Genomic DNA, 27,362 nt, shown 5'->3' with positions numbered 1-27,362 from the left:
GCCTCGAACTCAGAAATCCGCCTGTCTCTGCCCCCCAAGTGCTGGGATTAAAAGCATGAGCCACCACTGCCCGGCCCCAGTGCTCACTTTTAACACTTGGAACAGTCTTCCTGTCTCAGACTGTCTCCAGTACTGGGATTTTACAGGCCTGTGCCACCACATCCAAGAAAGTGTTTCTAGTGAAGAGAACGGAAAGGTTTGGAAAACAGTCTCTTGGGGATTAACTTGACCTGTTGGCTTGTGGTATGAATGCACTTCCTCTCTCTTCCTCCCCCTCTCCTTTCCTCCCTTTAGTTGTTTGTTTGGTGTTTGCGTTTTTTGTTTTGTTTTTTCCTACTATATAGCCCTGGCTGTCCTAAAACTCATATGTAAACCAGGCTGGCTTTAAACTCTGGAGATCTGCCTGCCTCTGCCTCCCAAGTGCTGAGACTAAAGGCGTACTTTATCATTCCTGGGTTTACTAATACCTCTTAAAAACAAAATACATCTTTGCTAGCAGTTAAGCAAAGTTTTTGTCTTTTTTTTTTTAAGATTTGTTTGTTTGTTTATTATACTGTAGCTGTCTTCAGGCACTCTAGAAGAGGGCATCAGATCTTATTACAGATGGTTGTGAGCCACCATGTGGTTGCTGGGATTTGAACTCAGGGCCTTTGGAAGAGTAGTCAGTGCTCTTAACCGCTTAGCTATTTCTCCAGCTCCAATTTTTATATTTTTATGTATTTTTTTCTGAAATGTAAGAAAACTGCTTAAGAAGTAAAGTTGCATGTTGCAGCCAAGCTTCTCAACCTAAATTCAGTTTCCAGAATCCATGTGGTAGAGAGAACTAACTCCTTCAAGTTGTCCTTGAACTTCCACATGTATGCATGTGAAGGTGCACATAGACACACAAAAGAAGGTATTTTTTAAAACTCAAAATTGAAAGCAAGGAGCCCTAGAGTCTTTATACTGCTTTTTAGGGCTCCTTCAGTGAAAATAAGGTATAGTGGAGGTAGGAAAGGCAAGAGGTCAAGCTACCAAGACTGCTTAACCCCTTTCCAATTGTTTGAAATACCATGGTACCAAATTACTCCTTGAGACAGTGTCTAATTTAGCCTAGGCTATCAAACTTACTATATAGCCAGCAATCACCTAAAGTTCCCATTGCTGCCTCTCCTTAGTACTGGGATTATAGGTGTGTATTGCCATGCCCTGATTTAGTCTGAGCCTCAGGCAGGCTAGGTAAGCACTGTACCAGTTGAGCTATATCTCAGTTCTGTATCCCTCCCCCCAAGCCCAGAGACATTTTGAGTTTGTTGGCTTAGAGGACTATAGAAAACTGATCTCCTGAGGATATGTGTTGCATGTTCTTTATCAAAAACTTTATCAAAAAGTTTTTCTGGTTCTAGCATGTAACTATTAACAATTTGTCAGGTACTTGTGTGGTAAGGTTTCAGGGTCTTATTGCAGTTTTAAGATTGGAGAAGATGGATGTGGTTTTGTTTTTGTTTTTTGGATTTTGGTTTGTTTTTTTTCTTTTTTTCTGTGTGTTTGGTTTCATGTAGTCATGTCTAATCTTGAACTCAATTGTATAACTGGGGAAGGATCTTAAGCTTCTGGTCCTTCTGCCTTGGCCCCACCAGGGCTAAGATTATAGGCTCTTCAGCACCCAGTATATGCAATATATGCTGTGCTGGGGAATCGAGCCAAGGGCTGGTGCTTCTTACTATGCTGGGTACTTCAGTCTCCTGGGGGATGAACTTGCTATCTACAGGGGCGTTGTTGTATCACCATCTCTTATAAGAACTTTCCATTATTAATGGCTAGGGTTATGTAAGCCATTGGGTTCGATGCCAGGCTACAAAAGCAAAACATCAATATTCTTAATATGGACTTTATTGTCCATATGTCCTTGACTCAGGTGTGGGCTTGAAATTTGTGGGAATCTCAGAAATGAAGCTAAATATCAAAGCTTCCCATAATACTGATCTTAATTATTTTATTGTGGGTCTCAGTGCAAGGAAATCAAGTAGCATGTATCACATTACATTTGTTTTTGTGGGTTTAGGTGTGTGGTAATCATAATGTATTTTACTTTATTGGGGCAGGGTCTCCTTGAATATATTAGGCTGCTGCCCTTGAATGCACAGAGCTCAGGTTGCCTTTGCATCCTGAATGCCAAGATTAAGGTTGTTTGCCAATATACCATCCTTCTAACAGTCTGTGTCAGGCAGCCAGGGTTCAGTTAACAACCCTATAGTTGCTTCTAAAGTGACGGTTGCATCTTACAGATGAGTGAACACTTTCCTAAGCACTCTCCCGGCTTCTTTCAGAGCCAGGTTATGCTTTGTTCATATTAGTACATTTTAATTCTTATCAACAGTACCATTCTTTGTCCACTGTTTTGGTTTAGTCAGTTAATATTCGAAATTTAAAAGGTGTTTGGTTGACTGGGATGATAATTGGAGATTGATTATTAAAGGGACATGAGAAAAATTACTTGTATGGGTGGTAACAAGTATATATACTAATATAGGTACATATTGTTGCACATATGTTAAAAATTCTTGGATAGCCCCATGATATTATTCTAGAAAAGTCTCTGAAGAATATCGCATTGACCAAGGAAGACTCATCCAATGAGCCTGGTATTTTTGAAAATACTGAGGATCTTTTGAGCCAGGATAAATTGAGGCTTTTCTGTCCTGTCTTTAAAAGACAGAATGTTTACATTTGGCATCAGTTAGTTACCTTAAGGTAAGCCACAACTAACCCAAGAGACCCAAGTAATGCAATGTGTATAGTTAAAAAAAAAAAAAGACATATAATGAGATTTATAAACAAAACCAAGTTTCAGATTATTTCAACTTCTAAATTCTGTCTTGTCCTTGAGTGCTGCAATTGTAGATATGCAATCCTACCAAACTTGGCTAGGCTAAAGATTTTGATTATAGTTTTAAAAAATGTATTATATGTATAAGTTTTTCTCTAGTGTATATTATGTGCATGCCTTGTTCCTATAAAGGTCAAAAGAGAGTGAACATTGGATCTCTAGGAACTGTAGTTGAGGATGGTTGTGAACCACACCGTGTGGGTTCTGGTAACTAAACCTGACTCCTTTTTTTTATCTCTCCCTGTGTAGTAGTCATGGTAGTCCTGGAACTCACTCTATAGACCACCAGGATGGCCTCAAAACTCCTGAGTGCTGGGATTAAAGGCATACAATACTGTGCCCAACTAAGAACAAAAGAGATCTTAACTGCTGGGCCATCTCTCTAGCCTCTTGTGTGTGTGTGTGTGTGTGTGTGTGTGTGTGTGTGTTGGGGGCTTATTATATAAAGCTGGCTGTTTAACAATCAAGTAATATAAACTGTGATTGGAAGTTCTTTACCCCTACTTTTTATAATATTTACCTTGGCGTTCATCTTTTCATTCTATTACTCTTTGTGCCTGATTGATTATATCCTTAAAATTGATGTTCTAGCTGGAGTTACATTGTTTAAAACAGGGTCTATCCTAAATTCCAATCCTAGTATAGCATCCATTAGAGAATGTCTGTGATTTATATTCCACTGTATATAATGTGGACCTTAGATAAACTCCTTGATAAAAGGAAAAACACTGTTTTAAGTCTCCATCATACCACAAGATTTATTTTTTGAACTGAATGTAGTTGTTTTGGAAATTAATTAGTACCTTCCAAGTTGAAACAGAATGTTATTTCATGAAATTTTACAGTTACTTCAGCTTACTAACATTGTAAGTGGTTGATTTTGATGTAGCCAGAAAGCTAACATTGCTTAGGAGCCATTGAAATGGTATATATGTTCAGGATAAAGGGCCATCACCCAAGGTGGTCTCTAAAAACAGGCAGTTGGAGGTGGGGTTGCAAAAGGAACCAAGCACCTAAGAAAGTCTTGTCCATGTCTATGTTGTTTGTCTCAGTTTTAATGTCTTGCCATCTGTTGCATGAAAGTAAAATGGATCCTAAATGGTTATATGATACATGGCATATCTTTTAGATTTGTAACAGTGAATTCTAACTATTGCATGGAAATACTCATTAAAGCATTCAGAGCCATGGACACTTAAAACCATGAGCCTCCTCAGATCTGTCATTGCTAGGCCAGTCCCTTAGGAATTGGCAAGGGTTATTGCATAGGTCACTACCTGGACTTTCCATATTCTTATTCTAAATTGCAGGTAGGCTATAAGAGTACCATTTTAATTTGAGGTTAAGACCTAGAATAGCTGGAGAATGTCCTTTACCTGTCCCTCTTCCTGTACCTACTCTAGGGTGTGTGTGCATGCATGTGTATTGTGCATATATGTTGAAATGGTGTCTCATTTTGTACAGTCTAGGCTAGCCTCAAGTTCATGATAATCTCTTGCGTTGGTCCAAGTGCTAGGATTACCAGCATAAGCTACCAAGCTCAACTATTAGAATATTTATACTTATTTTTTGTTTGTTTGATTTATTTATATGAGTACACTGTAGCTGTCTTTAGGCACACCAGAAGAGGGCATCAGATCCCATTACAGATAGTTGTGAGCCACCTTGTGGTTGCTGGGAATTGAACTCGGGACCTCTGGAAGAGCAGTCAGTGCTCTTAAACCGCTGAGCCATCTCTCTAGCCCTTAAACTTAAGTTTTTTAGTTTGCCTGTTTGAGACATGGTCTCTACATAGCTCTCACTATGTCTACAAGTATCTATACTTTACAGTGTTAGGTCATATGATCTATGTGTGAAAATACCTTTTTAGTAAGTTATATCAAGCTTACTTTAAATTTTTTAGCTGTATTTATGTGGTAATTAGGGAGATAGGAATTTAAGTAACTGAACTCTCTTGATCCTCTTGTGCTTGGAGTGCTGGGATTATATGCCTGTATACCTGACCTGCTTGTGTGTATAGACATGTGTTGCTACATAGATCAGAGGTCAGCATTAGGTATCTTGCCAGTCACTGTCCATCTTACTCTTTTGAGATAAGCTCTCTTACTAAATGCATAGCTCACCCATTATAGCTAGATTAACTGTTTGTCCAGCTTTAAGATGGTATGCATCCATTATCACACCTGACTTTTCAGTGTGGATGCTATAGAGATAAAAACTCATGTTTACATAGCAAGCACATACTGAGTAAACCATCTCCCCAACCTCCTCATTTAATTTACTTTTAAAATAATATCAAAAGTCCAGTGTCTTTGGAAGTGTTCCTCACAGAACTGAATACTTGACAATTTTAGTGAGTCAGTCAATATATTCATGTTTTAATTACTGAAATAATGCTAAGTTTGATCTAACTTCTGTTTTGACAGTTTGTTGCATATTCTAAGGACCCAGACATAGGCTTGGTGGCCCGTCTCTTGTTTTTCCTGGTTTATGACTTTCGGCTTTGTGGAATACGGCTGAGATGAAAGGATTTATTGACGATGCGAACTACTCCGTTGGCTTGTTGGATGAAGGAACAAACCTTGGAAATGTTATTGATAACTATGTTTATGAACATACCCTGGTAAGTGTGCCATATTACTCAAGTATGATGTTGGTAATTTTCCAAATTTGAAAACACATGGTTGGTTATGTTTCTCAGACACTGATTTGACTAAAAGAACTTAGTCCGGGTAACTCTTACAGTTTTATTTCATTTGTCCTTGTCAGTGTGTGTTGATACAGTTTAATTACTTATGCTGGTGACTACTACCAGGAAACAATCATAGAACCCTGTTTATTACTACTTTTAGTGTTGTCATTTATTTTCATTTTATTATAAGATTATTTCCATTTATTTATGTAAAGAGTATAGCATAGTTTTTCTTTGTGAAAGGCAGATTTCTTATGTTCTCCGGGTTTCATGGAACTCTGAAGTTACTCTAGTTTTCAGTAAAAATAGCTTTTTAAGATTTATTTATTTATTTATTTATTTAATGTAAGTACACTGTAGTAGTCTTCAGACACACCAGAAGAGGGCGTCAGGTCTCATTACTGGTGGCTGTGAGCCACCATGTGGTTGCTGGGATTTGAACTCATGATCTTCCAAAGAGCAGTCGATGTTCTTCCCCGCTGAGCCATCTCACCAGCCCCTAAAAATAGCTTCTTAAGCTTCATTATACAAATATGACCAAGTCTCCTAGCAAACCTCACATATTTCTCTACTTTGTTATTAAGACTCTTGAGGGGGAGTGGCACTTGATGATGGCAGACACCCCTGAAAACAAAAGCTATTCATACCGTGTTCTTAAGGACACTTTCTTTTTAAAGATCTATTTATTGTATGTATATGAGTACACTGCAGCTCTCTTCAGACACACCAGAAGAGGGCACTGAATCCCATTACAGATGGTTGTGAGCCACCATGTGCTTGCTGGGAATTGAACTCAGGACCTCTGGAAGAGCAGTCAGTGCTCTTAGCCAGACATCTCTCCAGCCCATTAAATTAGCACACTCTTAATTAAATCTTAACTTGCTTTTCTCATGTCAGGTAGAAATACTACCTATATTCATTCTGTTTGACATTTAAAGTCATTGCATATTTAGTGACAATTTAACTACTTAAGCATAGTGGATATATTCTTTCCCATGTATCTTCTTTCAGTGGTTTTTGTTTTTTTCTTCTTTCATTATCATCAATAGACAGGAAAAAATGCATTTTTTGTGGGGGATCTTGGGAAGATCGTGAAGAAGCACAGTCAGTGGCAGAGCGTGGCGGCTCAGATAAAGCCGTTTTACACGGTGAAGTGCAACTCCACTCCAGCTGTCCTTGAGATCTTGGCAGCTCTTGGAACTGGCTTTGCTTGTTCCAGCAAAGTAAGTATTTCTCTTTCCCACTAAAAACATTTTGAAATCACTATCTTCTAGACACGAGTAGAACAAATACAAGAAGTTTGATGTTTTAAAATAACTATTTAAATGGAATCTTTTACTACGTTTAGTTAATCATGGGAAGTCTACTAATTTTTCAAGTGTATTGATGAAAGGGATGTCACACTGGTGAACTTTGGAGAAACATTTTTATCAATCAAGAACATTGAAAAAAAGATTTATTTTTTTATTTTAAAATTCTTTTTTATCTGTGTGTGTGTGTGTGTGTGTGTGTGTGTGTGTGTGTGTGTGTACCACATTGCTTACCTACTACTGACAGAGGCCAGAAGTGGTTGTTGGATTCCCTGCGAATAGGGTTATGGATGGTCATACACTTCCGTGTAAATAGTACTGGGAATCAAACCTAGGTTCTCTGCAAGAGTAACAATTTTCTTTATTGTTAGCTATGATAGTTTGTTTCTTTAATTCCAGCATTTTGGAGCTAGATGCAGGTTCAGGAGTTCAAACCTAGTCTTAGTAACATAATGAGTTTGAGCCAGCCTAGGGTATGGAAACTCTCTCTCAAAATAAAATATCTTCATTCTTAGGCTATCTATTCTCTTTGTACTTTTCTTTTGAAACAGGATCTCTGTTTCTTTTGAAACAGCTCAAGATGGTTTTAAAACTTTCTATGTAGCTGAAGATGTCTTTGAATTTCTGTTCCTCTTACTCTACCTCCCAGGTGCTAGGGACAGGTAGGGGCTACTACACCCAATTCATATGGTTCTGTGGATCAAACCCACTTCATACATGTTAATTAAACAAGCACTCTCTAACAGTTGAGCTATATCCCCAGTCATGTTCTAAGATACTGCTGACTACAGTAAATATAACCTTTAAGATTGCTCCTGTTAAATGTCTTTTCTGAGAGTGGAGGACATGGCTCAGTAGTTAAGAGTGCATGCTACTTTTCCCAGCACTTAGCAGGTCACAACCTGTAACTCCAGCCCTGGGGGATCTAGTGTGTCTAGCTTCTAAGGTCACTTCTACTCCAGTAGAGACCAGGAGGGGGAGAGGGAGAGCACACAAAAATACATACACATAAGTAAGATTGTATTTTTAATTTTTACTGTATTTATGTGTGGATGTTCATAAGTTCCGAGTGTACCTGTGAAAGTCAGGACATTTCTTTGATAGGTTCATTGTTCTACCATATAAGTCCAGGGAATTGAACTCAGGTAATCAGACTTAGCAACATGTGCCCTTAGGTTTAGCTTGCTCACTGGTCCTGTTTGTTTTTAAAACACAAGAGTAGGGAACCATTACCAAGATGCGAATTCTGTGACATATTAGTTTAATTAAAAGATAAAACTAATTTATGGAACAGTTTAGAAGGTGTGTGCTCTTGGGTTTAGTCCTCAGCCTTTGGCAGGGGAAAAAAGGATAAAGTACTCAAAAGTAATTAAAAATTTTCCTGTTAAATGATTGTGTTAATAAATCTTTTACAGAATGAAATGGCTTTAGTGCAAGAATTGGGTGTATCTCCAGAAAACATCATTTTCACAAGTCCTTGTAAGCAAGTGTCTCAGATAAAGTATGCAGCAAAAGTTGGAGTAAATATTATGACATGTGACAATGAAATTGAATTAAAGAAAATTGCAAGGAATCATCCAAATGCCAAGTAAGTGTATACCTAAGTACTTGAAAATGTTGTTGCTACTTAGCATTAGTTTGTGAAGCTATCGAAGGGGGAGCAATAATGGCAGAATCGGTATGTATTGTAATTTAACATTATTTGGAACTTATGAGAAGGGCTGGCAGCATTTTATTTTCTGCCCACTTGTGATCATTTTTATGGAATTGAGATACAGTGGTACATTCTGGGATATGACTTATTAGCTCATGGAAGAAAATTCCATGGTGTGATCATCATATTATGGTCATAGCTCTGTGTGGTGTTCCTCAAAGTTTATATATATGTTCCCAGAAGCTTGTATATCTTCTGCTTGATTCAGCATTTCTCAACTGCTGATTCTCAGCCTTTGGGGATCAAATGACCCTTTCACAGGTGTCTCCTAAGACCATTGAAAAACATACCTATTTACATTATGATTCATAACAGGGGCAAAATTACAGTTAGGAAGTAGCAACGCAAATGATTTTATGGTTGGGGTCACCACAACATGAGGAGCTGTTGCAGCATTGGGAAGATTGAAAGATAATGTTCTAACTTGGTGGCTTTAATGCTATTAAGGCATTCATTACCCTGAAAACATTTGGATAAAGGTCTTGGGGGGAAAATTACAGAGAAACACTTGTTTTTCCTCAAAGAAATATGCTCAATCTTCAGAAAACAGACGAACTTTGGCTTCTTTGGCTCACTAGAAAACTCTAGGAACTTTGATAATTTTAAAGGCCCTTATTACTATTTTTATCGAAAGACATTGATGGCATTGCTGTTGAATTTAGTCTTTTTTGGTAGATTCTTGGACTGATGGACTTCATTTGGAAGTAATGTCATCTTTCATTCCAGAGCCCAACTGATACTCATGCTGCTACAACACAGTTTTAACTTGCTGCATTTCCATAGTCCCATCCTTGCAAGCTTCATGCCTTAGGCCCTAATTGCTAGTTTTTTCTCTATACAGGATTGTTTTTCGTTAGGTTCACTTGATTCATCCATCGCTGGATTTGGGAACACTGGCAACATAATCAACATACTTCCTACAATCTTCAGGCTTCACATGTGCTGATGATGATGTAAACCAACTCTGCCCCAATCATCTTCCCCTTCTCTTAGGGTCTTACTACATATTGCAACAGAAGATAATATTGGAGGTGCAGATGGTAACATGAAGTTTGGCACTACACTGAAGAACTGTAGGCATCTTTTGGAATGTGCCAAGGAACTTGATGTCCAAATAATTGGGGTTAAGTAAGTATTTATAATGTTCTTTAGTACAGTAAAGAATAAACATGTCGGGGCTGGTGAGATGGCTCAGGGGGTAAGAACACAGACTGCTCTTCCAAAGGTCCCAAGTTCAAATCCCAGCAACCACATGGTGGCTCACAACCACATCATAATGTGATCTGATGCCCTCTTCTGGAGCGTCTGAAGACAGCTACAGTGTACATATTTATAGTAATAAATAAGTCTTTGGGCCAGAGTGAGCAGAGTTCCTAAAAAAAATTCAATTCCCAACAACCAGATGAAGGCTCACAACTATCTGTATAGTTAAAGTATGTACTCATATATATAAAATAAGTAAATAAATCTTAAAAAAAGAAAAAAAGAATAGACATGTCTTTTTTTTGTTTGTTTTTTTAGATAGGGTTTCTCTACGTATAGTCTTGGAGTTAGCTATGCAGCTGTGTAGATCAGGCTATCCTCAAACTCAGAAAGATCCACTTGCCTCTGCCTCCTGTTATAAGTAAGCTTACATATTAAAGCAACAAGGTAACATAGGGTAATTAAATTTGTTGGTTTTGTTTTTGCAGAGTAAGGCATTGAACTCAAGCCTTTGCTTTATCAAGCTGTACTATATACCTGTCTTCCTACACCATCTTCTCTTTTATTGATTTCGTTTTTTGAGACAGTCTTGCTGTGTAGCTCTGGTTGGGAAGTCTGCTTTCCTTCCCGAGTGTTGTGATTGTTGATGTTTGTGTCACTATCTTAATTTGAATGAGAGGAAATTCCTCTCATTTCTAATATTTTTTAAAATGACATTCAACGTATAAATTGTACAGATCATTCTGTATGTTTTGTTTTGTTTTTGTTTTTGTCTCTTAAACCCTCAATGACACTTTGAAGCTCAAGTCAGACTTTGAAGCTAGGTATAGTGATGCCTATAATCCCAGCATTCAGGGATTAGAGACAAGAAGGAGGATTATGAGTTTAAGGCCAACTCTGTGTGCATGAGAGGTTGTCTCCAAAAGTAGGGTGGGGAAGGTAAGGTAGCCTTCGTCTATCTGTCCATCTGTCCGTCCATCCTTCCTTCCTTTCTTCTTCCATGTGAAGAACCAAGACACAATTGGGTGGTTTGGTGCTGGAGAGATGGCTCAGTGGGTAAGAGGACTGACTGCTCTTCTAGAGGTTCTGAGCTCAATTCACAGCAACCACATGGTGGCTCACAACCATCTGTAATGGGATTTGATGCCCTCTTCTGTTGTACTTGAAGATAGAGCACTCATATGAATATTTATTTGGTTTGATTTGGTTTGGTTGGGTCTTGCTCTCTAGAACTGTATTAGTCAGATGATTCAGGATTCAAATGAAGGAGTTTGTGATGCCATTTGATTTTTGGTGCTTGTTACTTTGTCATATACATAAAAGTAAGTCATGTCTTAATCCATGAACTATGACTGTTCTGTCTTAGCTTTCTGTTGCTATGGAAAACAATTGGGGGAGGAAAGGGGTTTTTGGCTTACCGGTCCATCAAGGAAAGCCAAAATAGGGACTCAAGGCAGGAACCTGGATGGAAGAACTGAAGCAGAGACCACAGACCAATGTCTCCTGGCTTACTCAGCCTACCTTATACTATCCATATATATAAGTGACATTATTCATACTGGGCTTGACTCTCCAATATCAATTAAAAGAATGTGCCCCACAGATATGCACATAGACCAATGTGATGGAGTCAGTTTCTCACTTGAGGTTCCCTTTTCCTAGGTAATTTTAATTTATATGTCAAGTTCAGGGGGAAAAAAAGGTATTTTTAGCATGCATAGTAATTGATGGTCTGATTTACTAAAATGCACTTTTGTTTATAGAGTTAACGATATTTTTTGAACATTGCAGCATAACTATGGTAATTAGATGCTACTCATACCAATTATTTGGTAAAGTTAAAAAATATACTCAAAAGTATCATCATACTGAGTGATAATTGAAAGGAATTACTGAAAGTGCTTCAAAGCCATGCTTCTTTCAATTACTACCTTATTTCTTTCAGATTTCATGTTTCAAGTGCTTGCAAAGAATATCAAGTATATGTACATGCCCTGTCTGATGCCCGATGTGTGTTTGACATGGCTGTAAGTTCTCTAATTCTCTTGTTTTCAACCTGGGTTTTAATTCATTTCAGAATAGTTTTTAACTAGTATGAACTAATTGTTGCTTAAAATTATATAGTATACACATAATTTGAAAAGTTTGCACCTGGTGCCCCTGGAACTGCTGTTAAATTGGGAACTGGACCCAAGTCCTCTGCAAGTAGCAAGGGCTCTTAACCACTGAGCCATTTTTCTAGTCCTGCAATCCTGCATACCTGATTTTTATCATTTTATTCATTCATTTATTTTTTGTTTTTCCAAGCAGAGTTTCTCTGAATATCCCTGGCTGGCCCCAAAATCAAAGAACTCCCTACCACTGCCTCCCAGTGCTGGGATTAAAGATATATAGGTCACCACACCTGGCTTCTTGATTTTTAATACTAGAAAGATTAGGGGTTCCATACAATAATACCTTAGGTGGGCAAAAAGATGAAGTAGAAATTTAATGTCTTAAAAGAAAACACAGACAAGATCAAGGAAATAAAATAAATAGATAACATTTAGTCTCTTCCTGGTAGTAAGAATCAAAGATGCGCTGGTCAGTGGTGGCGCACACCTTTAATCCCCAGCATTTGGGAAGCAGAGGCAGGTGGATTTCTGAGTTTGAGGCCAGCCTGGTCTACAGAATGAGTTCCAGGACAGCCAGGGCTATACAGAGAAACTGTCTCAGAAAAAAGAAAAGAAAAGAATCAAAGAAGCTGAGTTTTGATAGCAGACAAGTGCTAGTAACTTGAGTATTCAGAAAGCTGAGGCAAGAAGATAAGGCCTACATAAAGACTTTGTCTGGAAAAAAAGTACAAAGCTGGTCATAGAATAAGCAACAAAAAAATTTAAAAAGAAAGTCAAAGTTATTAGTATCACTAAAAGTCAGAAATATTAGCGGGGCGGTGGTAGCGCCCGCCTTTAATCCCAGCTCTTGGGAGGCAGAGGCAGGCAGATTTCTGAGTTCGAGGCCAGCCTGGTCTACAAAGAGTTCCAGGACAGCCAGAGCTCTTCAGAGAAATCCTGTCTTGAAAAACCAAGTCAGAAATATTTAACCAGAAAAATCATTACAGTTTGAAAACTTGAGGGTTTTTTGTCTCTAGGGAGAGTTTGGCTTTACAATGAACATGCTAGACATCGGTGGAGGCTTCACAGGAACTGAAATTCAGTTGGAAGAGGTAAATTTTTTTTCAGGGGTTGGCTATATTGGGATAATCTGTTTTCCTTGCTTCATAATTGGTGAATACCTAGATCAGAATTTTTATAGAAGTGTAAATTAAGGCCTCTAACATACCTGTCTTCAAATTTCTAAGAAAATAAACAGGAAGCTAGACCTAGTTTAAAGTTTGAACTTCTATGAACACTACTAAATCATAAAACCACTCACTTGTTGATTTGCTGATGTGCTAAGCATCAAATTCAGTCTCATAAGCTAGGCAAATAACTCATAAAATATAGTTTGAGTTGTATTTTTTTGTATTAGATGTCTGTCACATATGAACTCCCAACTTAGTGACTACAATATCAAGATACAAATCACTCCTGCCTCTATTCTGTGTTGTCTAGAAGTGACCAATTAAGTACAGTATTAGAATTTTTTTTTAATTCTATTGTGATTGTTACCAAATAGGCTTATGTAAAAGTGTGCTTAATTGAAAATCCCTGCTAAGTTGGAATTGAATAGTTTTATTAGAGAATTTTAAGTAGCTTTTCAACCTAACATTCTATAATCCAGTGTTTAAATTTAAATCTCTACTTTGAATCCCATAGGTTAATCATGTTATCAGTCCTCTGTTGGATATTTACTTCCCTGAAGGATCTGGCATTCAGATAATTTCAGAACCTGGAAGCTACTATGTATCTTCTGCGTTTACACTTGCAGTCAATATTATTGCTAAGAAAGTTGTTGACAATGATAAATTTTCTTCTGGAGGTAAGTTATAAAGTTTATATCTCGTGTTTTAGATAAAGCTATACCACCTTGTGATTTTTACTCTAAAAGACTGTATTTTGTTGTGGTTTTGTTACATTCCTCTTGTCTTGGGTGGAGAATCTACCTCTTAATCTACTAGAGGGCCAGAAGAATTTTTTAAATCTACCCTCAAGTCAACCAACAGAAATTGATCTGTGTAATTGTAGAAATAATGGCTTACATTAATAAAATCAGTTGTATTTTAAATTATGGAATAATCTTCCATAGAAAAGTTGGCTTTCTCACTACTGTTCTTACTGGTTTTCCTTTTTCCTCAGAATTTAGTCCAGGACCACATTGCATGTGTTTTTTTCTCTCCTTTACATTTGTTTACTTTGATAGTTTTGAAGGGTGGGCTGTTTTGATTTGATTCTTATCTTGGTGGGGAATTTGGGAATTCTACCAGAGTTTTGGATTATTCTTATCAAGTTAGAAAACACATAAACATGTTCTAATATTGGTGGTGTTATATTTGGACTTGGGTGATGGGTTCTTGACTGGCTTTTGTATTATGAGGTTTGTTTGTTTGAAGATTTTTGAACTTTATGTGTATGTGTGTGGTTTGTGTATGCTTGTGAAATGAGTTAAGTGCTAAGAGTCTGGAGGTGTGGGATCCCTTGGAGCTGGAGTTAAAGGCAGTTGTGATCTGCTTGACAAAGGGATAGAAGTTGAACTTTGGGTCCTCTGAAAGAGCAGCATGCTCTTAACTGTGAGGCAATTTCCATCCCCCTGGGTTTTGCTCTTACTTAGAAAAGAGGTTTTACTCTTGAAGTACAGGCTAGCTAGGAAGTCACTGTGTAGCTAAGTCTCCTTCTATGTGAAATAATGGTACTGCAGATATGGACCACAAAAACAGGCCTCTGTATGCTTTACCTTGTGGTACATCAAGGTGTTTGGGACTCATTGTTCTTTCCCAGTCTTAGTACTGTATTGAGTCATTTTCTCTTTGGAACCTTGGCTTGTTTTCCTGGTGGAGAATTTAAAACCCAAGAAGGGTGTGCTGATTCTACTTAGAGTAGGATTCCTGTGTATTGAGTAAGGTGTGTTCATTTTTTGTTGTTTTAAATTCATCTTTTTTTATTTCAGTAGAAAAAAATGGGAGTGATGAACCAGCCTTCGTGTATTACATGAATGATGGTGTTTATGGTTCTTTTGCGAGTAAGCTTTCTGAGGACTTAAATACCATTCCAGAGGTTCACAAGGCAAGTTTGTTTTTCCAAACAATGTTTGTTTTCCAAAAAATGTTTTTTTGCAGTTTCAGTACTAACCAAAAAACCAAGCCTGCTGGGTGGCTAACTAGGTAAAGCACTAAGCCGTAGATAGGGTCTACATGGCAACAAAAGAGAACTGATCCATTCATGCTGTCCTCTGACCTTCATTCATGCAGTCATGCACGCCTAAGCAAACACAAATATACATACAGAGAAGTGTAACTAAAAATTTTCTTTTTATCTGTAGGGACTTAAATAGAGATCAGAGTCCATTCTCATTATTATGTACAGGGTCCTGAATTCAACTGCCAGGAATCCTTACCTCCTTAAACCTGTCTGTAATTATATTTTTTGGTTTTTATTATATTATGTATATTATATATACTATATGTATAATGTATATTATATAATATATATTTGTTTTATTATATTATGTTTTTTGTTTTGAGGGTTTTTCCTAGGACTCATGTTCTGGTCTTTTCAGTTTATTTCCTTGTTATTGGAGTTGATGATAATTGAGATTTGTGCCTGACTCTTGATAAACTGAAACTGCTTTTTACTCATCTACTCAAATACCTTAAAGAATTTGACAGATTTACTTCTTCTACAGAAATACAAGGAAGATGAGCCTCTGTTTACAAGCAGCCTTTGGGGTCCATCCTGTGATGAGCTTGATCAAATTGTGGAAAGCTGTCTTCTTCCTGAGCTGAATGTGGGAGATTGGCTTATCTTTGATAACATGGGAGCAGATTCTTTCCACGAACCATCTGCTTTTAATGATTTTCAGAGGCCAGCTATTTATTTCATGATGTCATTCAGTGATTGGTAAGGTGATTTTATTGAAAAGCAGATGGGATATATGAGTGACAGTTTAGATTTGCTAGTACCTTATATAACAAACATAGGCATAACTTAAAGTATTAAGAAAAAGAAACATTCAAATGAGCATTTCATGTAAATTTCACAGCATGACAGATAAAGGTAATAGTTTCCTTTTTCTTTTTGTTTTGTTTGAGACTGGGTCTCTACATATATAATCTTGGCTGTCCTGCGGGGGTGGGAGAGGAGGGAGGGTATACACACACCCCAGCCCGGCCTTGAACTCACTGAGACAACTGTCCTTTCAGGATTAAGTCTACCGGAATTAACGGCATGTGCCATCACACCCAATGATAGTTCTTTCTTAAGTCTGTTCAGCCTTTTTAGTAAAAGTGGATAAGTCTTAGGGCTGCGGAGATGGCTGCCACACAGGCATCTGAATTGGGGTGACCCTCGTATGGGATTGAGTGATAAGAAAAAGGGCAGAAATGGGTGGATCCTTGGAGCTGGCTGCCTAGCCAATGTTTGAATTTTAGGCCTAGGATAAGAGACCCTGTCTCAGAAAAATGAACTGGAGAGAAATTGGAGAAGATACCAGAGGATGACTGCTGGCCTGGCACACAAGCACTAACATATAGTACACCTCCTGTCCTTGAGTAGATCCTCTTCCCCCTCCCCATTTTAAGTTTCCTTGTATTCCTGTGTATGGGTATGTGAAGAATGAGTGCTATTCCCACACAGAAGTCAGATCCCCTGGAACTGGAATAACTCCAGGCTGTCCTGACCTACCTTATGGATATAGGAAGTCAAACTCCAGTCAGTGTGTTCTCTGAACCAATGAGGCATTCCTCCAGGCCACCAAACTCTTTCTAACATGGGTTTCAGAAATTAAATTTATTATCTATCAGGCTTCTATGACAAGTTTTTTTACCAGCCATCTCCCTGGCCCCAGAAATAGACAGTGTTTTAGGAGGGACTGGAAGACTTAATTACTACTACCTGTTTCATTGTATTTGTGTGATATAAATATTTAAATCCTGAGTTTTGTTTATTTCTTCTTAAATACAGGTATGAGATGCAAGATGCTGGAATTACTTCAGATGCAATGATGAAAAACTTCTTCTTTGCACCCTCTTGTATTCAGCTGAGCCAAGAAGACAGCTTTTCCACTGAAGCTTAAACAGGCATTAACGCTTGCTTCTTAAGATCTGAAGTCGCAGGTTAAGCTTGTCTGGTCTACATTCCAGTGTGGGGGAAAAAATTCAATCAGTCTTTATCCTGTTAATTTTTTTGAAAACAAATTCATAGTAATAGCTACTTGGGACCAGACAAAATCAGCTTTCATCTATAATTCATTGTGGGTATAGGGGATTTAGATAATGTATCCAGATTTAAACATACCAGTTTGACCCACCCCTTAAGCGTTTAAAATAAAATATGCAACAAAATGGATGACTTAGTGGAGATGGAAGCCCATTAATTGGGTTCCCCATCAAATCGTTTACATACAAGTACACAGTTTTTATAATAAGGATTCCTGTTAAGTCTTGTAAAGTTGATGTCTTTCACACAGATATATCACATGTGAGTGGAAGACCAGTGTGACTTCATTAGATATGTTTAGTGTGTTTAGAATGTGTAAATTTGTGCTTTTGAACTGTAGTTTAATAAATGTAAAATTGCATCATAGTATTTGTTGTATTTGACCTGATGTAACCCTTGTATGATTGCAATAAAACTTTGTGTAGATTTTACTGTTTTTTCAGGCTAAAACTTTGGGAATGGGGCTAGCTAGCAAAGGTAGTTTTGAACTAGTTGTGTGTATGGTCTGTTTTGAGGGTTAGTTTTCTTTATAGCCCATTTAAGTTTGGTTTGGCTCAATATACTTTTTAGTTATTTAATTAGTAATTTAAGTAAAAGTGTTTGGTAATCATTGTGAAGTTCAGGTTTATTATGGAAAGTTGATGTGCAGTAAGCATGTTTAACAATTTTAACACCAAAAAATGTTAATCCTGCATAAACCAATTGTAATAATAATAGGTGTTTCTGTATAGATAGGATGCATAGAGTACCTTAGTAAATCTTTGAATCACAAATCTTTTGACTGATAGAAAAGATTTTATTAAACACTGAAAACTTGGTGAGAAGGGGGAAAGAGACTGCAGAGGACTGCAGAACCCTAACCTTAAAGAAGGGCTATGTCTGTCTATTTCCAGCATCCTGATGCCCCTTCGCACAGACATTTAAATCCAGAGGGCTTTGGGGTGGTGAAGCACACTTTCTCACTTGTAATAGTATCAAATTGGAATTTTTTTGCTGTTGTTGATATTGGTTTAAACCTAGTCCCTTAGTTTCTTGTTATTTCCCATTTGTTCAAGCTTAGTAATTCTTCCTTTGTACTAAAGCTTGGTGGTGGTGGGAGGATTTAGTATCACTAACCCGACACTGTTGCCAGGAATTTTGGCTTTGTTCACTGCTAGTATGTTAGTCCTAAGTCTCAGAATCACAGTAGTAATGAGACAACTTACAGGGGTCACTTTTCCTAACTTACTCTATGTTCACAAGTGGAATTCCTGTCCTCCAAGAGGAAATGTGACTTCACTTTGGTGCCAACGGACAGAACATTCTGCCTGTGCTACATAGGAGAAGTATGGGATGCACTTGAATAGCTGGGTTTTACACCTTGATTTCAAGGTGGAAAGAAATTGATCATGAATCTCTAATTTCAAATCAAACCAGTAGGTGCTTAATATTTTTTGATTTGAATATTGCCCACTTGAGTATCATGGGTTCTATTAATTGTAAGGATAATTAAGGACCCAGTCCATTGTCATCTAGTTGCCCTTGGGCTTTTTTCCAAGGTATAATACGGGGCTTTATGTAAAATTCCAAGCTACCATATGCATTGTTGTGGTCCAGAAATGCCAAAACTTAAAGGGTGGTACAACTTGAGTCCTTGGCTTGACTGTACAGGCTTGGTCTTTGTGGCATATCAGTTTTGCCATCTGCATAGGAGAGTGGTTGTATGTAACACAGCCCAGAATTGCTAATCTCACATGTGAATGATAAGTAAACTTAAGAATGTCTGTATTGTATTTGAAGACTGTTTGCCATAAATCTAAAGTCAAACCTATGTATTTCAATTTGGTATGCTTAAGAATAATTAATGTAAAATCTTTTTATATGATATTGTAATCTCAGTTCAAATTTAATTGCAAATATAAAACCCAAATGATTTCTATATATAGTAAATTGAACTGTAAAGGTAACTTGTGTGTGATTCTGAATACACAGATAAAATGTTTTTATTCCTCATGCTTTACTTTGATGGCTTCTATCATGAAATAGACGTGAAATTTTATGAATTGATTTTGTGTATATTGCCCACGTTCTTCAGAATCTATTAAAAGTAAAGTGATCTGGGAATTGCCTAGCACAATGAAGCTTTTGATGAGTGGATATTCATGGGACCACCTTTTGAAACCTGGGCGATGTTGAATCATTATTTAGTTTAAATTTAGATGTAAAAAAAAAACATAACTACTAAACTGTTTGGCCTGCTGCAATGAGAATCTGTCCTCAGTTGTTTGTTACTGGGTGGCATGATAGGAATTCTTAGTATTCTTTGTACATTAGTTTTAAACAGTATTGTTTAGGTAATAGAGTAGTTTATAGGCTGGTGTTTAAAAATAGAGGTAGACTTGCTTCATCCTGTCTGCTTCTAACCTTGCTTCTGGCACTTAATTACAGAGGCCAGACACCTAACCTTTCTATACTGATAATACTATGCGTAGGAACTAATGGGATCTAACAGTTGCTAAGGTGCCTGGTCACTGGGAATTGTAGTTGCCTTGTCTGACAAATGGTTGAAATGACAGAAGTCATCGTATACACTTCCTTTTTGCTCTGGCCTACTGTACATTGCTGCCATATAGCTGATTTAACATTAACTTGGAATGTTATCTAAAATTACAGTCATTTAGCTGTGTATTGTCTGACAGCCAGTTAGGCAGTATGTTGCATGAATTTGCAGTGTAGCTTTCATAGTGAGGGTGAACCTGTCCAGGAATTAAAAGCTCTTGGCTAGATTTTGGGTGGTTGTTGTTTGTTTGACATGGTAGCCCAACCTGGCCTGAAAACCACCGTGTAGCTTCAGACTTGGTAGTTACATCTTAGTCTCAGGCCCTCAGTGAGATAACAGAAGATGTGTGCTACCATATCAAGAAAAAACTGCTCTAAACTGGCATTTGCTAGAGGCTTATGTTTTTTTCTTCTATATTATGGTTTGTTTGAAAAGTCTTAAGTAGCTTTGAAGATGACTATTTTCAACCAATTTATTGAGTTTCCTTTGGAGAAATTCCTGGAAAAGCCAGACTAAAAGACATCCAGTCTGTGATCTAACCAAACTACCCCTTCACAAGAAGACAATGCCTATGTGTGGTGGGATGCATGCAGTCTAAAGTACTGTGCATGTAATTCCCTAGCCACAAAGAAAACAATAGATGCGTAGAGTTGATGTCCCTTTAGAAGGTCTCCATACAGCAAGATGTTCAGCTAAGCCACACTTCTCCACTTCCAACAAGCCAGGGCGTGGTGTTCTTGCCCACTTTCTGTGGTGTCAGCTCTAAATTTCAAGGCCCGCCCCCCACCCTTTTTAAACATACTTGGGTTCAGTAAGTTGCCTGTTAGATGTTTCTCAAATGTCTGATAACCCTTGTATCTGAATGGGTTTTAGATAACTAAATAGCAGCCAGAAGTATGATTTGTCAGCCAGGGGAAAAAATCTGGCCTGGCAAATTAATTGGTGAACAAAGTGTTGTCATTGTGAAGTCTGCTATTGTCAACAATGGACCGTCTGGTGGCATTCTTCAAGCCCAGGAGGATAAGAGGGTTGGCCAGGCTAAAAGTTTGCCACTGTCAGTAGATCACCCCTCTTCAAACTGGGGCTTGCCAGGTGCAGGGCAGTGACTGCCAGCTGCGCAGTTGCTTCCTGCCTATGGAGGAGGTCTCTTTACTATGTGGGTCACAGAAGTCCAGCTCAGGAGTGGGTAGATGGATGTCAGGGAACTACTGTCCAGCCTACATAAAACAGAAAGGCCCAGGTGTAGTGACAGACTTCTCAAGGTGGATGCATACACTCAGTGCTAACGTCTGGCTCCACATGCAGGGCATTTAAATATACAAATACTCAATTGTAGCAGCTTTAAATTGCAGAAGTTGAGGTCAGCCTGGTCTACAGAGTGAGTTCGAGGACAGCCAGAGCTGTACAGAGAAACCCTGGTCTCCAAGCATAAAAAGCAAAGTAGGAAAGAGTAATTACTGCTATGTAGCGGGTAGTAATGACCTTTGGAAGAATGGGGCTCACAGTGAATTGAAGTAGCTAATACATAGGTGAAGCTTTGACCACTTTATCGTAGAAAGGACATACAGGTAATCTGTCCTTGGGGTGTGATCATACTTCTGGCTGTCCTGGGCTATATAGCCACTCCCAACCCAGTCATAGCTACATAGAATGTCAACAGAAAGCAAGAGTGAACAAGTAGTAAACTAGTAACAGAGGGGTAGGCTTTTAAAAGTCATATACAAAACAAACTGGGCATGGCAGTGTAAATCTTTAATTCAAGCATTCAGGAGGCAGATGCAGGTGGATCTCTGAGTTTGAGGCCAGCCTGTTCTACAGAATGAATTTCAGGACAGCCAGGGCTACATAGAGAAACCAAGTCTCAAAAACAAAGTATAATAACAACTTGAGTTTTGCTTGTAGAGATCATTTCTAAGGTCCTGCTAAAGATGACTACAGGCTGGCCTTGGGACTCAAAGGGGTATTTATGTAGCAGCAGCTGATAATTCCACTAGATGGCGCTCCCAGGCCATATACCCATAGGTCCTTCGTAAAGTTGTTTTATTAATATGTCATACTGCCTCCCATCCTTTGGTTTGTTCCATGTCGTGTGGAGTGTCAGGGGGAGGAAGATTTAGGTCTCACTTCCCTCTGCATCCCAAAAGGCATACCTCAAAAGTAGCAATAGCTGTTGCAACTCCAAATTGCAAACAAAAGTTTCCCATTAACCACGAACTCTGGAAATTCAGCTGTACTGAACAACAGAGGAAGTTTGGGAAGGTGTCCCGAGTCTGAAACATATAAGCAAAGGCTTTAAAAAGTCAAGCCTAAAGTCTTTGAAAGTCAGTGCCGTGGTGTGTGTAGACTTGTCACAAGCATCATTAAGGACTCAGCAATCCCATCTGAGAGACTGTTCCATTGCTGTGACAAAACACCATGACCAAGACAACTTACAAAAAGCATTTAATTTGGTACTCACCATTCCAGATGGAAGCAGGCAGGCAGGCCTGGCACTGGAGCAGCAGCTGGGAGCACCAGGGAGAAAGACAGAAGGCAAATGAGAATGGTACTTCTGAGACTTGAAGGCCCATCCCTAGTGACACACCTTCTCTAACAAGGACATACCTAATCCTTCCCAAACAGTTCCACTAACTAGGAACTGAGCGTTCAAATATACAAGCCTATGGATCCATCATGGACATTGTTTTAACCTAAAAGAAATGGGGGTTAGTGGTTTTTAGAGCTGCCCCACGATTCTGTAATCTTGGAGCCTGGGGTGCCTGGCTAGGCTCTTATGCTAGGATCAGATGGGAGGCAGAGAAAGAAGTGCTTCAGAGGTAAGTAGGAAAGGTGAAGGGGGAGCTAAAAGAGGAGGGGATTTCTAGTTTGTATAGCTCAATAGGTGACTGATGGTCTCCATTGTTGCTACAAATAACAAGAGAACTGGTTTTCAGAGATGTATGGTGGTTGAAATCCAGTAGGAGTGCTAGGAGGAGGAGCAAGAGTCAGTCTGGGGCTAAGGTGTCACAGACATTGCTATGAGGAACTCCACCACACATGACCTTAGTGGCCTGAATTGCTTGCTTCTCAACGTTCTATGTGAGAAATCATAGACACTGGCCACTGAAGTGTCATGTAGAGTGATGTGCTTGCTGTAGAACTCTCCTTTAAGCACCACATGGCTTTTGGCCTCTAACACAAGCCTGGGCACTAACATTCTCTCTAGGAAATAGAGAAAAATGAGAACACATGAAAGGATACATGAAGACATCCCCTACAGGGAATTTGTGAAGTTCGTAGTGAATGTGTACTGTTTGACATGGCAAAGCCATGTCAAGGACAAAATGTCTCAGCCTCATGAGAGTGGCAAGGCCTTTCCCAAGTGTGGCTCAGGGGTTGGAAAAGTCTTCCTCTGGTTCAAGTGCAAATATTGACTGTATGCAGAAAACAGTCACTGTAGTTCCCACCCACCCTGCCATGTTACAGCCTGAACAAGTGTTCGCCTACAGAGACTTCTCTCACTGAGATTAGCTATACCTGCCTCCTGGTTTAGCTGTTTATAACCTATATAGCTGTATATAACCTATAAACTCTGCCTCATTTATCAGAGTAAAGTAACTTCTTATTCAGTTGCATGCCACTGCATATGATAAACACATTGAGCTTCCAGGATCCTTTGGCCTCTCCATCAGAGAGCCCAGTCCAGCCAATCCCAGCTTGTCTGCGTGTCCATGTGTTTGTGTTACTCCCTCCTTGCCCTTACAGTTCTAGGGCCATGCCGGAACTTGGCATCTTCCCACCTCAAGAGTAAAGTAGCAGCTAGCAGTCGTTGGCTTAGTTCTATTTATAAATGACCCATCTCCTGTAAGTAACCAGTTACCTACATTTCTGTAAACTGCAGGAAACGTACTGGTTCACCTTGCCAGACTTGGATAGGTTTATTTGATCTGTTAGTGCTGTACCTGGGGTAAACAGACTTCTGTTGATATGTCCCTAGAACCCAAACAGGGCACCCAAACAAGGACATAACAGGGCGAAAGATGCTTTGGGCAACCTTAAGACATGCCACTGAAGCACAGCAATCCAAGGATGGAGTTATCCATGCAGGGAGGTCCATGGTAATCGTCTTCTATGTGGTACAGAGTGATATACTTCTTTAATAAATGGAGGTCTGCCACATGAGCTCAGGGTGCCCCCAAGTGGCTGATGTGCTAGAGATCATTTTGCAATATCTGTAACTTGTATGTATGGGAGCAGAGTATAATAAGCAGGTGTGACATCTGCGTTGTGGCCTTTACTGAAGAGTTTGCCCTGAAAGAGGTTGTGTAATGTAATGATGCAGAAAGAAGCAGGGCAGATGCTGTTGCCTGCACTAGCCTCTGGATTGGCAAGGGAAAAGGAGGCTGAGCTGGAGGTGTCGGTGCGATGTTTTTATACTTGGGGGCTCTTATGATTGGGGGGAGGGTGGAAACACAAATTTGAGCTGTGCTAAACAGTCCTTGGTATCCAAAATCTTGAAACCTATGGGAAGAACTGGACAGTGAGGAGAAGAAAAAAGGCATCCCCTCACTCAGGCCAAGCTGTCCGTGTGCAGACAGGACTTGCACAGCAGACCAGTACAGGAATCTGTTACAACCAGAGGGCACACTGGTCACATGGTCCCTGAATTGCTTGAATTGGGATTTCTGCCCCCAACCCCCCGGAGACTGGGTCTTTATTTTGTAACTCTGCAGACAATGCTGGCCTTGAACTCACAGAGATCCACCAGTAGGTAGTACTGGGGTTAAAGACTTGGGCTGCCCAGCAGGAAAGAGTTTCAACAAAATGGGAACGACCCTCTTGCAGCCTAGTTAGTGGGGCTGGAGGACCTGGGAGTAGATGGGATCAGTCTGAGCACTGAGGTGGTGAAGAGCCTAAGTAAAAAAATGATTTAAGACAGCGTAATCTAAGTCAAGCAGAGAGGACATTAATTTGTCTTTGATGGCCTGGTTCATATGAGCTGTTGTCGTTTGAATGAAAAATGTCTCCCATAGGCTGAGGCATTTGAATGCTTGGCCCCAGTTGCTGGTGCTGCTAGGCGAGGTTTAGGAGGTGTGCGCTTGCCGGTGGAAGTGTGTCACTGGGGGTGGGTTTTGAGAGGCCATAGCTTCACCCTACTTCCGGTTCATGCTTTCTGCATTGTGCTTGTAGTTGACATTGTGACCTCTTTTAAGTTTCTTGCGCCAGCTACCGTGTTTGTCTCTGGAAAAGTCCATCCCAATTCACACTCCTTCAAGTTGCCCTGGTCATAGTGCGTTGTCACAGCAACAGAAAATAACCAACACAAGCATACAGACACTTAGTTGTCACAAACTGAAGTCCCCATGAATATCAGGGACTGGAGACACCAAAGGGAAGGACAGGCTTTACTGTGGGGACTACATCCTTATCAAGTAGTGGCTGTGGTATTTGACCAGTCACTGGTCCTGATAGAGGACTGTTTTTATGAGAGAATGTACAAGCTGGTGAGATGGCTCAACTAGTCACCAATCTTGACCTAAATTTGATCCCCTCGACCAGCAGAGAACCAACCCCAGGAAACCATCTTCTGACCCCTCACTTGCACTATGGCATAAAGAAATGTGATTTTAAAAAGCAGTTTAATTCAACAGGAGCCTTGGGGACTGTATGGAGCCATGAGTGGCTTTGCTGAGGGCAAAGGTAGGTCATGAGCTTTACAAGGTTTCTACAGATTCGAGGCTCTGGCAGACTCGAATGACGTAGACTGGTGTGCAAACTGGCTTTGTACAGAGCTAATGAATGCAAAGGCAGGCAAATCGGGTCACTCAAAAGCAAATGTGGCAAGATTTGTGTTGAGTCACAATTCCTTAAAAAAAAAAAAAAAAAAAAAATGTTGACAGAAAGCCAGACTAGACACTTGTGAGCCTCTTTACCACCTGAGCAAATGTTTAATAGGGTTATAAATGATAGAACAGAGCACGTAAGGAAGATTAAATCTGTGTATGCTGCATTGGGGGAAGGCAACTGTCCTTCGGGACTGAGTTGTTGTACATTTCTCCCCTACAAGAAAATGTCCTGGTGTAGAGATTGTTCACCCAAGCCCAGGGCCTTCCCAGCAGCCAATGTGGCTACTGGAGAGACAGCTGCTGGCTTATACTGGTGCAGAGTCTGTCAGATTGCTGGGAACCTAAAGCCTAGCTCTACTCCTGCTTCACCCTGGAAGGATGTGTAGAGCCGGCTTCCTGTCCCGAGCTGCTCAGACCTGGGAGACAGGAGGCAGGGTCCTAGGACATGAAGATAGAGTGGCTGGTAGAGAACAACGGCACCTCACAGAGTTGAGTAAAGTAATGCATGCTACCATGCTGCTATACCCAGTGCTACTCTTTATAAAGACTGATGTTTGTTTTATTTACTTCCAATTTTTGTTGTTATTTTATTTATTCACATTGCCCCCTTTCCTGGTCCCCACTCCTAGAGTTCTTCATCCCATTGCCTCATACCCCTCCCCCACTCACCAACCTCTTATTTATTTTTAAATTTATTTATTATTATACGTTAAGTACACTGTCTTCAGACGTGCCAGAAGAGGACATCAGATCTCATTGCAGATGGTTGTGAGCCACCATGTGGTTGCTGGGATTTGAACTCAGGGCCTTTGGAAGAGCAGTCAGTGCTCTTAACCATTGAGCCATCTCTTCAGCCTCCAACTCCTTATTTTTAATAGTGTGAATTTATGTGCATCTGGGCATGACTTTGTGCATGAGTGCTCTTTACCACTCACCACTGAGCCATCTAACCCCCAGTGGCACCCTTTTGAGGAGACAGTTGAGGCATGTGATGGAAGTGGTGGCTCTTTGGTACACTCTTCCCTGCGTTGCATCTCCTTAGCTTCTGGATCCCAAGACCAAATGGCACTTGTTTGGAATGACAGGGGCTTTCAGTCATCCTACCTACCCTTTATACAAAGATTTCATTGCAGATATGCTATAGTGCCAACCTCTGAATGTGCCTAAGATCTACAGAAGCATCTGGAGATGTGCAGGCGTCTAAAGAGGTAAGTCAGGAAATCATTTGGCTTGGCACACAAGGCTCAGACCTATCTGCCAGAGACTCTTGCAAGTGTTAAGGATGGGTAAGATATAGATGATACCCAACAAGGGGACTGAGAAAAAAAATCGTATGTCTAGTATTGTAAGGTGTTTAAATGCAGAGAGCACCTTGCATGGATATGAAAGGCACACAGAGAAGCCATAAAGATTAACTGAATGAAACCCCAGTGTGGGGGGGAGATGGGTAAGCTGGGTGAGCCCCTGAGGCTCCCAAACAATTTGAGATATCACCATTCTGCTGACTGTATATGAGAATGAAGGGGTAAAACCTATTACAGGAGATATGGGATGTTTTGGCTGCACACATAGAGAAATCGAGCTGGGACTGGGCTGGGAGCCTCTGCCCAAGCTAGCAATCAGTCTGGGGAAAGTAAACCATGCAGATGCTTTCCTTCAAAAGCCCATGCATGGGCTCCAGTGTCAGGATTAGTCCTAAAGGGGATCCAGGAGGAAGGGGGAACAAACCTGTGCTGGTCTACTGGCTTCAAAGTGGCAGACTGGGAGTGAAGAAGGCAGTCTGTCCACATTCCCAAACGCCCTGCCCTTCAGGAACACCTAACCAGCACTGGAACATGAGGGGCACGTCGAACAGCTG

At 39.7% G+C, this 27,362-nt stretch overlaps 1 protein-coding gene across 4 annotated transcripts in view; it reads left to right on the top strand.

The window, feature by feature from the left end:
• Azin1 (antizyme inhibitor 1) overlaps window positions 1–19,250 on the top strand; it is a 31,213-nt gene extending 11,963 nt beyond the window's left edge. Inside the window, exons 3-12 of one of the 4 annotated variants that reach the window (XM_031358130.1) lie at window positions 5,296–5,492; window positions 6,611–6,784; window positions 8,287–8,459; window positions 9,579–9,713; window positions 11,734–11,815; window positions 12,919–12,993; window positions 13,586–13,748; window positions 14,874–14,989; window positions 15,609–15,823; window positions 16,886–19,250. In XM_031358130.1, coding sequence (XP_031213990.1) covers window positions 5,391–5,492; window positions 6,611–6,784; window positions 8,287–8,459; window positions 9,579–9,713; window positions 11,734–11,815; window positions 12,919–12,993; window positions 13,586–13,748; window positions 14,874–14,989; window positions 15,609–15,823; window positions 16,886–16,997 — 1,347 coding nt within the window. In that variant the 5' untranslated portion in view covers window positions 5,296–5,390 and the 3' untranslated portion in view covers window positions 16,998–19,250. The remainder of the gene's footprint in view (window positions 1–5,295; window positions 5,493–6,610; window positions 6,785–8,286; window positions 8,460–9,578; window positions 9,714–11,733; window positions 11,816–12,918; window positions 12,994–13,585; window positions 13,749–14,873; window positions 14,990–15,608; window positions 15,824–16,885) is intronic. The other 3 variants (XM_031358132.1, XM_031358133.1, XM_031358131.1) reach the window with 3 other exon arrangements.
• Window positions 19,251–27,362: the final 8,112 nt, after the last annotated feature.

This window comes from Mastomys coucha, unplaced genomic scaffold, assembly GCF_008632895.1.
Source record: "Mastomys coucha isolate ucsf_1 unplaced genomic scaffold, UCSF_Mcou_1 pScaffold7, whole genome shotgun sequence".
Taxonomy (NCBI): domain Eukaryota; kingdom Metazoa; phylum Chordata; class Mammalia; order Rodentia; family Muridae; genus Mastomys; species Mastomys coucha.
The sequence above is the reverse complement of the archived record's forward strand: the minus strand, read 5'-3'. Positions and strand labels throughout refer to the sequence as shown.